The 12,665-nt window shown below is 46.6% G+C and overlaps 1 protein-coding gene across 1 annotated transcript in view; it reads right to left on the bottom strand.

Moving 5' to 3' along the window:
• Positions 1-12,665, bottom strand: part of LOC307135627 (MAM domain-containing glycosylphosphatidylinositol anchor protein 2) — a gene marked incomplete at both ends in the record, with an annotated part of 254,854 nt that overhangs the window by 96,587 nt on the left and 145,602 nt on the right. The window contains one exon of the mRNA XM_079832200.1: positions 8,506-8,775. Within this exon, the coding sequence (XP_079688326.1) occupies positions 8,506-8,775 (270 nt within the window). The remainder of the gene's footprint in view (positions 1-8,505; positions 8,776-12,665) is intronic.

Genomic DNA, 12,665 nt, shown 5'->3' with positions numbered 1-12,665 from the left:
GTGTTGGTGGTGGTGGTGGTGGTAATAGTGGTGGTGGTGGTAGTAATAGTGATGTTGGTGGTGGTGGTGGAGGTAGTAATAGTGGTAGTGGTGGTAATAGTAGTGGTGGTGGTAGTAATAGTGGTGGTGGTGGTGGTAGTAATAGTGGTGGTGGTGGTGGTGGTGGTAGTAATAGTGGTGGTAGTGGTGGTAGTAGTAATAGTAGTGGTGGTGGTGGTAATAGTGGTGGTGGTGGTAGTAATAGTGGTGGTGGTGGTAGTAATAGTGGTGTTGGTGGTGGTGGTGGAGGTAGTAATAGTGGTGGTGGTGGTAATAGTAGTGGTGGTGGTACTAATAGTGGTGGTGGTGGTGGTGGTAGTAATAGTGGTGGTAGTAATAGTGGTGGTGGTGGTGGTAATAGTAGTGGTGGTGGTGGTGGTAGTAGTAGTGGTGGTGGTGGTGGTAATAGTAGTGGTGGTAATAGTAGTAATAGTGGTGGTGGTGGTGGTAGTAGTAGTAGTGGTGGTAATAGTGGTGGTGGTAATAGTGGTGGTGGTGGTGGTGGTGGTAATAGTAGTGGTGGTGGTGGTAATAGTAGTGGTGGTGGTGGTGGTAATAGTAGTGGTGGGGGTGGTAATAGTAGTGGTGGTGGTGGTGGTGGTAATAGTAGTGGTGGTGGTGGTAATAGTAGTGGTGGTGGTGGTGGTAATAGTAGTGGTGGGGGTGGTAATAGTAGTGGTGGTGGTGGTGGTGGTAGTAGTAGTGGTGGTAATAGTAGTGGTGGTGGTGGTGGTGGTGGTAATAGTAGTGGTGGTAAAAGTGGTGGTGGTGGTAATAGTAGTAATAGTGGTGGTGGTGGTGTGGTGGTAATAGTAGTAATAGTGGTGGTGGTGGTGGTTGTGGTAGTAGTAGTAGTGGTGGTTATAGTGGTGGTGGTGGTAATAGTAGTGGTGGTAATAGTGGTGGTGGTGGTGGTGGTGGTAATAGTAGTGGCTGTGGTGGTAATAGTAGTGGTGGTGGTGGTGGTGGTGGTAATAGTAGTGGTGGGGGTGGTAATAGTAGTGGTGGTAATAGTAGTGGTGGTAATAGTGGTGGTGGTGGTGGTGGTAGTAGTAGTGGTGGTAAAAGTAGTGGTGGTGGTGGTGGTGGTGGTGGTAATAGTAGTGGTGGTAATAGTGGTGGTGGTGGTGGTAATAGTAGTGGTGGTAATAGTAGTGGTGGTGGTGGTGGTAATAGTAGTGGTGGGGGTGGTAATAGTAGTGGTGGTGGTGGTGGTAATAGTAGCGGTGGTAATAGTGGTGGTGGTGGTGGTGGTAGTAGTAGTGGTGGTAATAGTAGTGGTGGTGGTGGTGGTGGTGGTGGTAATAGTAGTGGTGGTAAAAGTGGTGGTGGTGGTAATAGTAGTAATAGTGGTGGTGGTGGTGGTGTGGTGGTAATAGTAGTAATAGTGGTGGTGGTGGTGGTGGTGGTAGTAGTAGTGGTGGTTATAGTGGTGGTGGTGGTAATAGTAGTGGTGGTAATAGTGGTGGTGGTGGTGGTGGTGGTGGTTAATAGTAGTGGCTGTGGTGGTAATAGTAGTGGTGGTGGTATTGGTGGTAATAGTAGTGGTGGGGGTGGTAATAGTAGTGGTGGTGGTGGTGGTAATAGTAGTGGTGGTAATAGTGGTGGTGGTGGTGGTGGTGGTGGTAGTAGTAGTGGTGGTAAAAGTAGTGGTGGTGGTGGTGGTGGTGGTGGTAATAGTAGTGGTGGTAATAGTGGTGGTGGTGGTGGTGGTGGTGGTGGTGGTGGTGGTGGTAATAGTAGTGGTGGTAATAGTAGTGGTGGTAATAGTGGTGGTGGTGGTAGTAGTAGTAGTGGTGGTAATAGTGGTGGTTGTGGTGGTGGTGGTAATAGTAGTGGTGGTGGTAATAGTAGTGGTGGTAATAGTGGTGGTGGTAGTAATAGTAGTGGTAGTGGTGGTGGTGGTAATAGTAGTGGTGGTGGTGGTGGTAATAGTAGTGGTGGTGGTGGTCATAGTAGTGGTGGTGGTGGTGGTGGTAATAGTAGTGGGGGTGGTGGTAATAGTAGTGGTGGTGGTGGTGGTGGTAATAGTAGTGGTGGTGGTGGTGGTAATAGTGGTGGTGGTGGTAGTAATAGTAGTGATGGTGGTGGTGGTAATATTAGTGGTGATGGTGGTGGTAATAGTAGTGGCGGTAATAGTAGTGGTGGTGGTGGTGGTAATAGTAGTGGTGATGGTGGTGGTGGTAATATTAGTGGTGATGGTGGTGGTAATAGTAGTGGCGGTAATAGTAGTGGTGGTGGTGGTGGTGGTGGTAATAGTAGTGGTGGTGGTGGTGGTGGTAATAGTAGTGGCGGTAATAGTAGTGGTGGTGGTGGTGATGGTAATAGTAGTGGTGGTGGTGGTGGTGGTAATAGTAGTGGTGGTGGTAATAATAGTGGTGGTGGTGGTGGTAATAGTAGTTGTGGTGGTAGTGGTAATAGTAGTGGTGGTGGTAATAGTAGTGGTGGTGGTGGTGGTAATAGTAGTGGTGGTGGTGGTGGTGGTAATAGTAGTGGTGGTGGTAATAGTGGTGGTGGTAGTAATAGTAGTGGTGATGGTGGTGGTAATATTAGTGGTGGTGGTGGTATTAGTAGTGGTGGTGGTGGTAATAGTAGAGGTGGTGGTAATAATAGTAGTGGTGGTGGTGGTGGAAATAGTAGTGGTGGTGGTGGTAATAGTAGTGGTGGTAATAGTAGTGGAAGTGGTGGTGGTAATAGTAGTGGAAGTGGTGGTGGTAATAGTAGTGGTGGTGGTGGTGGTGGTGGTGGTAATAGTAGTGGTGGTGGTGGTGGTGGTGGTGGTGGTAATAGTAGTGGTGGTGGTGGTGGTAATAGTAGTAATGGTGGTAATAGTAGTGGTGGGGGAAGTGGTAATAGTAGTGGTGGTGGTGGTGGTGGTGGTGGTGGTAATAGTAGTGGGGGTGGTTGTAATAGTAGTGGTGGTGGTAATAGTAGTGGTGGTGGTGGTGGTGGTGGTAATAGTAGTGGTGGTGGTGGTGGTGGTAATAGTAGTGGTGGTGGTGGTGGTGGTGGTAATAGTATTGGTGGTGGTGGTGGTAATAGTAGTGGTGGTGGTAATAGTAGTGGTGGTGGTAATAGTAGTGGTGGTGGTGGTAATAGTAGTGGTGGTGGTGGTATAGTAGTGGTGATGGTGGTGGTGGTAATAGTAGTGGTGCTGGTGGTGGTAATAGTAGTGGTGGTGGTGGTGGTAATAGTGGTGGTGGTATTAGTAGTGGTAGTGGTGGTGGTGGTGGTAATAGTAGTGTTGTTGGTGGTGGTAATAGTAGTGGTGGTGGTGGTGGTGGTAATAGTAGTGGTGGTAATAGTGGTGGTGGTGGTGGTGGTAATAGTAGTGGTAGTGGTAGTGGTGGTGGTAATAGTAGTGGTGGTGGTGGTGGTGGTGGTGGTGGTGGTGGTGGTGGTGGTGGTGGTAATAGTAGTGGTGGTGGTGGTGGTGGTGGTGGTAATAGTAGTGGTGGTAATAGTAGTGGTGGTGGTGGTAATAGTAGTGGTAGTGGTGGTGGTAATAGTAGTGGTGGTGGTGGTGGTAATAGTAGTGGTGGTGGTGGTGGTGGTAATAGTAGTGGTGGTGGTGGTAATAGTAGTGGTAGTGGTGGTGGTAATAGTAGTGGTGGTAAAAGTAGTGGTGGTGGTGGTGGTGGTAATAGTAGTGGTGGTGGTGGTAATAGTAGTGGTGGTGGTGGTGGTAATAGTAGTGGTGGTGGTGGTGGTAATAGTAGTGGTGGTAATAGTAGTGGTGGTGGTGGTATAGTAGTGGTGATGGTGGTGGTGGTAATAGTAGTGGTGCTGGTGGTGGTAATAGTAGTGGTGGTGGTGGTAATAGTGGTGGTGGTATTAGTAGTGGTAGTGGTGGTGGTGGTGGTAATAGTAGTGGTGTTGGTGGTGGTAATAGTAGTGGTGGTGGTAATAGTAGTGGTGGTGGTGGTGGTGGTAATAGTAGTGGTGGTGGTAATAGTAGTGGTGGTGGTGGTGGTGGTAATAGTAGTGGTGGTAATAGTAGTGGTGGTGGTGGTGGTGGTAATAGTAGTGGTAGTGGTAGTGGTGGTGGTAATAGTAGTGGTGGTGGTGGTAATAGTAGTGGTGGTGGTGGTGGTGGTAATAGTAGTGGTGGTAATAGTAGTGGTGGTGGTGGTGGTGGTGGTGGTGGTAATAGTAGTGGTGGTGGTGGTGGTGGTGGTAATAGTGGTGGTAGTGGTGGTGGTGGTAATAGTAGTGGTGGTGGTAATAGTAGTGGTAGTGGTGGTGGTGGTAATAGTAGTGGTGGTGGTGGTGGTAATAGTAGTGGTAGTGGTGGTGGTAATAGTAGTGGTGGTGGTGGTGGTAATAGTAGTGGTGGTGGTGGTGGTGGTAATAGTAGTGGTGGTGGTGGTAATAGTAGTGGTAGTGGTGGTGGTAATAGTAGTGGTGGTGGTGGTGGTGGTGGTAAAAGTAGTGGTGGTGGTGGTGGTAATAGTAGTGGTGGTGGTGGTGGTAATAGTAGTGGTGGTGGTGGTAATAGTAGTGGTGGTGGTGGTGGTAATAGTAGTGGTAGTGGTGGTGGTAATAGTAATGGTGGTGGTGGTAATAGTAGTGGTAGTGGTCGTGGTAATAGTAGTGGTGGTGGTGGTAATAGTAGTGGTAGTGGTGGTGGTGGTAATAGTAGTGGTAGTGGTGGTGGTAATGGTAGTGGTGGTGGTGGTAATAGTAGTGGTAGTGGTGGTAATAGTAGTGGTAGTGGTGGTGGTAATAGTAGTGGTAGTGGTGGTGGTAATAGTAGTGGTAGTGGTGGTAATAGTAGTGGTAGTGGTGGTGGTAATAGTAGTGGTAGTGGTGGTAATAGTAGTGGTAGTGGTGGTGGTAATAGTAGTGGTGGTGGTGGTAATAGTAGTGGTGGTGGTGGTGGTAATAGTAGTGGTGGTGGTAATAGTAGTGGTGGTGGTGGTGGTGGTGGTAATAGTAGTGGTGGTGGTGGTGGTGGTAATAGTAGTGGTGGTGGTGGTGGTGGTAATAGTAGTGGTGGTGGTGGTAATAGTAGTGGTGGTGGTGGTAATAGTAGTGGTAGTGGTGGTGGTAATAGTAGTGGTAGTGGTGGTGGTAATGGTAGTGGTGATGGTAATAGTAGTGGTAGTGGTGGTGGTAATAGTAGTGGTAGTGGTGGTGGTAATAGTAGTGGTAGTGGTGGTGGTAATAGTAGTGGTAGTGGTGGTGGTAATGGTAGTGGTGATGGTAATAGTAGTGGTAGTGGTAGTGGTAATAGTAGTGGTAGTGGTGGTGGTAATAGTAGTGGTAGTGGTGGTGGTAATAGTAGTGGTAGTGGTGGTGGTAATAGTAGTGGTAGTGGTGGTGGTAATGGTAGTGGTGATGGTAATAGTAGTGGTAGTGGTAGTGGTAATAGTAGTGGTAGTGGTAGTGGTAATAGTAGTGGTAGTGGTGGTGGTAATGGTAGTGGTGATGGTAATAGTAGTGGTAGTGGTGGTGGTAATAGTAGTGGTAGTGGTGGTGGTAATGGTAGTGGTGATGGTAATAGTAGTGGTAGTGGTAGTGGTAATAGTAGTGGTAGTGGTGGTGGTAATAGTAGTGGTAGTGGTGGTGGTAATAGTAGTGGTAGTGGTGGTGGTAATAGTAGTGGTAGTGGTGGTGGTAATGGTAGTGGTGATGGTAATAGTAGTGGTAGTGGTAATAGTAGTGGTAGTGGTAGTGGTAATAGTAGTGGTAGTGGTGGTGGTAATGGTAGTGGTGATGGTAATAGTAGTGGTAGTGGTGGTGGTAATAGTAGTGGTAGTGGTGGTGGTAATAGTAGTGGTAGTGGTGGTGGTAATAGTAGTGGTAGTGGTGGTGGTAATGGTAGTGGTGATGGTAATAGTAGTGGTAGTGGTGGTGGTAATAGTAGTGGTAGTGGTGGTGGTAATAGTAGTGGTAGTGGTAGTGGTAATAGTAGTGGTAGTGGTAGTGGTAATAGTAGTGGTAGTGGTGGTGGTAATGGTAGTGGTAGTGGTGGTGGTAATAGTAGTGGTGGTGGTGGTAATAGTAGTGGTGGTGGTGGTAATAGTAGTGGTAGTGGTGGTGGTAATAGTAGTGGTAGTGGTGGTGGTAATAGTAGTGGTGGTGGTAATATAAGTAGTAGTAGTAGTAGTAGTAGTATTAATAATAATAATAATACTAAGAATAATAATATATAACATATACATGATGCTAATATTAAAAATATTGTATATAATATACTGTATGTATTTACATATTTATGCATTTTATTGTATCACTGCATCTATTCCTGCATATTCTTTTATGTAATGATGCATATTTATTTCTGCATTACAGTCATAAGAACTTAATGAGAACTGGAGAGAAAATGTATTATTTCTGAATGTGTATTTAATCCTTATGTGTTTCTGATGAGATTATGAATGTATGCAAGTGTCAGTGCAGATCTCAGAGCTCCTCATGTTCTTCAGATGAAGTCTGCTGCTGTTTCTGACACTTTCATGAGACTCAAACGACTTCATTGTAATTGTGCCTTTAATCATTTGGGCTGTAATGTGCCGAAGGCTCTGTCCTTCACAGCCAAATGAGAGCTGTGATATGAAATCTGATCTACATTTCTCATGCTAACAGGCTCAAAGAGCCACGAGAAACGTTGTTTCACAAGAAGATCCTTTGGTGTGACAATCAATATTTAAAATCACAGTGGGCTGGTGAACCCCTGCCGGAATCAAAGATCAGGTTTGAGCACTGGAACCGCATTTACACTCCCTCTGCCAGAGAACCACACCGTACCGGGATATTCTTACACAACGAGACAAAAAGACACACACACACACACACACACGTCACACACACACACGTCACACACACGTTACACACACGTGTCACACACACACACACATACGTCACACACACGCTTCACACACACACACGTCACACACGCGTCACACACACGTTACACATACGTTACACACACACACGTCACACACAAGTTACACACACACACATGTTATACACACACACATGTCACACACACGTTACACACACGTTACACACACACACACACACACACACGTCACACACAAGTTACACACACGTTATACACACGTTACACACGTTACACACACGTCACACACAAGTTACACACACACGTTATACACACACACACACACACACACACACGTTACACACGTTACACACATTACACACAAGTTACAAACACGTTATACACACACACACACACACACACACGTCACACACACGTTACACACACACACTACACACACACACACACAAACACACACACACACACACACACACACACACACACACACACACACACACACACACGTTACACACACACGTTACACACAAGTTACACACACGTTATATACACACACACACACACACACACACACTCACACACACACACACACACACACACACACACACACACACACACACACACACACACACACACACACACACACACACACACACGTTACACATACACGTTACACACAAGTTACACACACGTTATATACACACACACACACACACACACACACACACACACACACACACACATGTTGGGTTTTCATGTTTTATGGGGACTTTCCATAGGCGTAATGGTTTTTATACCGTACATACTGTATATTCTATCCCCCTATACTGCCCCTGCCCCTAAACCTACCCATCACACACACACACACACACACACACACTGCCCCTGCCTCTAAACCTACCCCATCACACACACACACACACACACACACACACTGCCCCTGCCCCTGCCCCTAAACCTACCCATCACACACACACACACACACACACACACACTGCCACTGCCCCTAAACCTACCCATCACACACACACACACACACACACACACACACACACACACACACACACACACACTGCCCCTGCCCCTAAACCTACCCATCACACACACACACACACACACACACACACACACACACACACACACACACACACACACACACACACACACTGCCCCTGCCCCTAAACCTACCCATCACACACACACACACACACACACACACACACACACACACTGCCCCTGCCCCTAAACCTACCCATCACACACACACACACACACACACACTGCCCCTGCCCCTAAACCTACCCATCACACACACACACACACACACACACTGCCCCTGCCCCTAAACCTACCCATCACACACACACACACACACACTGCCCCTGCCCCTAAACCTACCCATCACACACACACACACACACACACACACACACACACACACACTGCCCCTGCCCCTAAACCTACCCATCACACACACACACACACACACACAAAATCTTCTCTTCTCTAGTTTGCTTCCTAAATTATTTGACTAATAAATCTGGCATTAAATACTACGAAAATTGTTGACTCCCGTAAGTGGCTTTGGATAAAGAATCTGCCAAATGTGGAATATGAGGGACATCAGTGCAGTTTCGGAAGTGCAGTAATCAGAGCTTCACCTCTGACGATGATGGTGGTGGACTTCTTGGCCGGGTTGCCCACGTTGTTGCTGGCGATGCAGCTGTAGAGTCCGGCGTCGGTGGAGGAGATGGAGGGCAGAGTGAGGGTGCCGTCCTTCATCAGGCTCTTCAGGGGCAGGGCGGCGGAGCTGCTGGTCCAGCTGAGGCTCGGAGCCGGTTCTCCACCCGTGGTGATGCACACCAGAGACACCGTCTGCCCCGGGTTCACCACGATCGGATCCTCCACCAGCAGCTTTATGGAGGCCGGGGCTGCAGAGGGACAAGCACACTCATGAGTCGGGTTGGGTACCGTTCACATTGTAGCCGGTATCGTATCGGTACCTTTTTTCGGTACTTTTAGGATGTTTACGTAAGGGCGTTTTCACACCTGCCTTGTTTGGTCCGGATTTTCTGACTTTTCAGTTTGGTCCGAATCAAAATGACCGGTGTGAAATCTCCCCTGACCACGGGCCAGACCAAACAGACGAAATTTGGTCCGATGAAAAGAGGTCGTCTCAGTCCGGATCAAACTGAGCAAAGGTTCGGTTCGTTTCTAGTGTGAAAGCATTTCTGTACGGTTCAGACTTTCAGAGCATTTACAGGAAGTTCCTGTTTATGTTTAAATATTATAACGTTATTTTTAAATTCAATCTAGGCTACATTGATTATGAAAAGGGAAAATATGCGCAATATGTCAGAAGACAGAAAGTCAGAAACAATTTTGAACGAAATTTTGTATGATTTTGCTTAGAAAGTATTTCTTTAATGGGAATTTCGTTTTGTATAAATTGTATCTTAATTTGAATCAACGTTTAATCAGATAATTGCCTGGATTTAATAAATAAGAAGCAAATAGTCTATAGCAGACAATAATCGCGGGAGCGATCACATGCTTTGCACATGAACTGGAGCGTCTCAAATAAACTGAAACTCAGCAGATACTCGTCTCACAAACATGAGAAATATGTGAATATAAAGCTTGAAATGTCCACTTTTAAACGTGACGAAAAGAAAATAGTCCAGCAATGCGACTGTTCAATAGTGGCAGCGATATGTGTCCGTTCATTCACTCTTGTCAAAGATGCTGACGTCAGACGTTCGTTTACAAACCAATCAATGTCCAGATGCCGCCCACATAGAGTGGACAAGTGTGTCATGTAAAGTTCTTTAGTGCGCTCGCATAATTGCAATGTGAAACCAAACCAAAACTAACCGAATGTATAAAAAGTATCAAAACATGAACTTCGGTTCGGACCTTGGTGTGACTTTCAGGTGTGAAAACGCCCTAAATAACTGTGCAGAACCTGTAAGTCATTTATAGAAGTGTTCTTGACATTACACCAGAGCTGCCCTGCTCTCCGTCTGCCATCGTCTGTGATGTTTGATCACTGTAATATTTACTAGTGAATAGTAGGCTAATAGTAGGCTACTAGCTACTTAATTTAATTAATAAAAACAACCATATTATAATTTTTTCTTTTTAATTTCATTTCTATGAAAAGATTTCCCACAAATTATGAGTTATGTATTTTCTGGTTATCGAATGAAGACGTAAAGCTCCACTGTGTGATATTTTCCCCCATCTAGTGGTGAACTTGTATATGACCATCCAGTGAATATTAGTTTCTGTTCCTCTCAATTCCGATTTGGTTTTAACTCCTACGGTGGCTGATTTAGTCCAAGATTAACATGGCTTCCAGTTCCACCTCGTCCACATTGGACACGGAGCCATCGAGTGTTAAAACGCCAAAGGCCAAGCTTGAATTTACGGGAATGTCCCTCTATGGCTAATGTACTTTCAAGATGGAGGATCAACATGGCGACCCGCATTCGAACCCTCACCCGTATGTGTTTACAATGGCATATTATAAACTTACCAGAATACTTTATTACTTGAAAGAAGTAAATATACATTAATGAGCACATATATTTTTGAAAGAACTAAGTGTTTTTAGCTAAGAATAAACTAAAAAAGTTACACAGTGTAGCTTTAATTTATCTTTTAATTTAATTAAACTTATTTTTGTCAAACAAAGTGCTGCACAACTGAGCTTTATATGTTTAAAATTAAAACATGAAGAAAACATTTAATTTATTAAGAAACAAAACTTTAAAAAAATAAAGTTAGCCGGAGTTTTATTTTGACGGGTTGCCGTGAATTTGAGTTTCTGTGTTTATGACGGTAGTTTTTCTCAAATTAAACAGTAAAATGCTCATAAAGTGACTCAGTGGCTCTGGAGATGACGTTCATGTCCTCATATGAGAGGCAGAGATGGAAACATGTGACCGTCACGCGCGATTCTGAGAGTGAGTGTGTGTGTGTGTGTGTGTGTGTGTGTGTGTTCGCTTCTACACACATTAGTGAGAGAATGGGCCGCTCTCAGGAGCGTGTGTGTGTGTGTGTGTGTGTGTGTGTGTGTGTGTGTTCGCTTCTACACACATTAGTGAGAGAATGGGCCGCTCTCAGGAGCGTGTGTGTGTGTGTGTGTGTGTGTGTGTTCGCTTCTACACACATTAGTGAGAGAATGGGCCGCTCTCAGGAGTGTGTGTGTGTGTGTTCGCTTCTACACACATTAGTGAGAGAATGGGCCGCTCTCAGGAGTGTGTGTGTGTGTGTTCGCTTCTACACACATTAGTGAGAGAATGGGCCGCTCTCAGGAGCGTGTGTGTGTGTGTGTGTGTGTGTGTGTTCGCTTCTACACACATTAGTGAGAGAATGGGCCGCTCTCAGGAGTGTGTGTGTGTGTGTTCGCTTCTACACACATTAGTGAGAGAATGGGCCGCTCTCAGGAGCGTGTGTGTGTGTGTGTGTGTGTGTGTGTGTGTGTGTGTGTGTTCGCTTCTACACACATTAGTGAGAGAATGGGCCGCTCTCAGGAGCGTGTGTGTGTGTGTGTGTGTGTGTGTGTGTGTGTGTTCGCTTCTACACACATTAGTGAGAGAATGGGCCGCTCTCAGGAGCGTGTGTGTGTGTGTGTGTGTGTGTGTGTTCGCTTCTACACACATTAGTGAGAGAATGGGCCGCTCTCAGGAGTGTGTGTGTGTGTGTTCGCTTCTACACACATTAGTGAGAGAATGGGCCGCTCTCAGGAGTGTGTGTGTGTGTGTTCGCTTCTACACACATTAGTGAGAGAATGGGCCGCTCTCAGGAGCGTGTGTGTGTGTGTGTGTGTGTGTGTGTTCGCTTCTACACACATTAGTGAGAGAATGGGCCGCTCTCAGGAGTGTGTGTGTGTGTGTTCGCTTCTACACACATTAGTGAGAGAATGGGCCGCTCTCAGGAGTGTGTGTGTGTGTGTTCGCTTCTACACACATTAGTGAGAGAATGGGCCGCTCTCAGGAGCGTGTGTGTGTGTGTGTGTGTGTGTGTGTGTGTGTGTGTGTGTGTGTTCGCTTCTACACACATTAGTGAGAGAATGGGCCGCTCTCAGGAGCGTGTGTGTGTGTGTGTGTGTGTGTGTGTTCGCTTCTACACACATTAGTGAGAGAATGGGCCGCTCTCAGGAGCGTGTGTGTGTGTGTGTGTGTGTGTGTTCGCTTCTACACACATTAGAGAGAGAATGGGCCGCTCTCAGGAGCGTGTGTGTGTGTGTGTGTGTGTTCGCTTCTACACACATTAGAGAGAGAATGGGCCGCTCTCAGGAGCGTGTGTGTGTGTGTGTGTGTGTGTGTGTGTATGTGTGTGTGTGTGTGTGTGTGTGTGTGTGTGTTCGCTTCTACACACATTAGTGAGAGAATGGGCCGCTCTCAGGAGTGTGTGTGTGTGTGTGTGTGTTCGCTTCTACACACAGCCGCTCTCAGGAGTGTGTGTGTGTGTGTGTGTGTGTTCGCTTCTACACACAGTGAGAGAATGGGCCGCTCTCAGGAGTGTGTGTGTGTGTGTGTGTGTGTGTGTTCGCTTCTACACACAGTGAGAGAATGGGCCGCTCTCAGGAGTGTGTGTGTGTGTGTGTGTGTGTGTGTGTTCGCTTCTACACACAGTGAGAGAATGGGCCGCTCTCAGGAGTGTGTGTGTGTGTGTGTGTGTGTTCGCTTCTACACACAGTGAGAGAATGGGCCGCTCTCAGGAGTGTGTGTGTGTGTGTGTGTGTGTGTGTTCGCTTCTACACACAGTGAGAGAATGGGCCGCTCTCAGGAGCTCAGAGAACTCAAGCGTGGGG

This window comes from Gobio gobio, assembly GCF_949357685.1.
Source record: "Gobio gobio genome assembly, chromosome: 12".
NCBI classification, from domain to species: domain Eukaryota; kingdom Metazoa; phylum Chordata; class Actinopteri; order Cypriniformes; family Gobionidae; genus Gobio; species Gobio gobio.
This window is presented reverse-complemented; position numbering and strand designations above follow the sequence as displayed.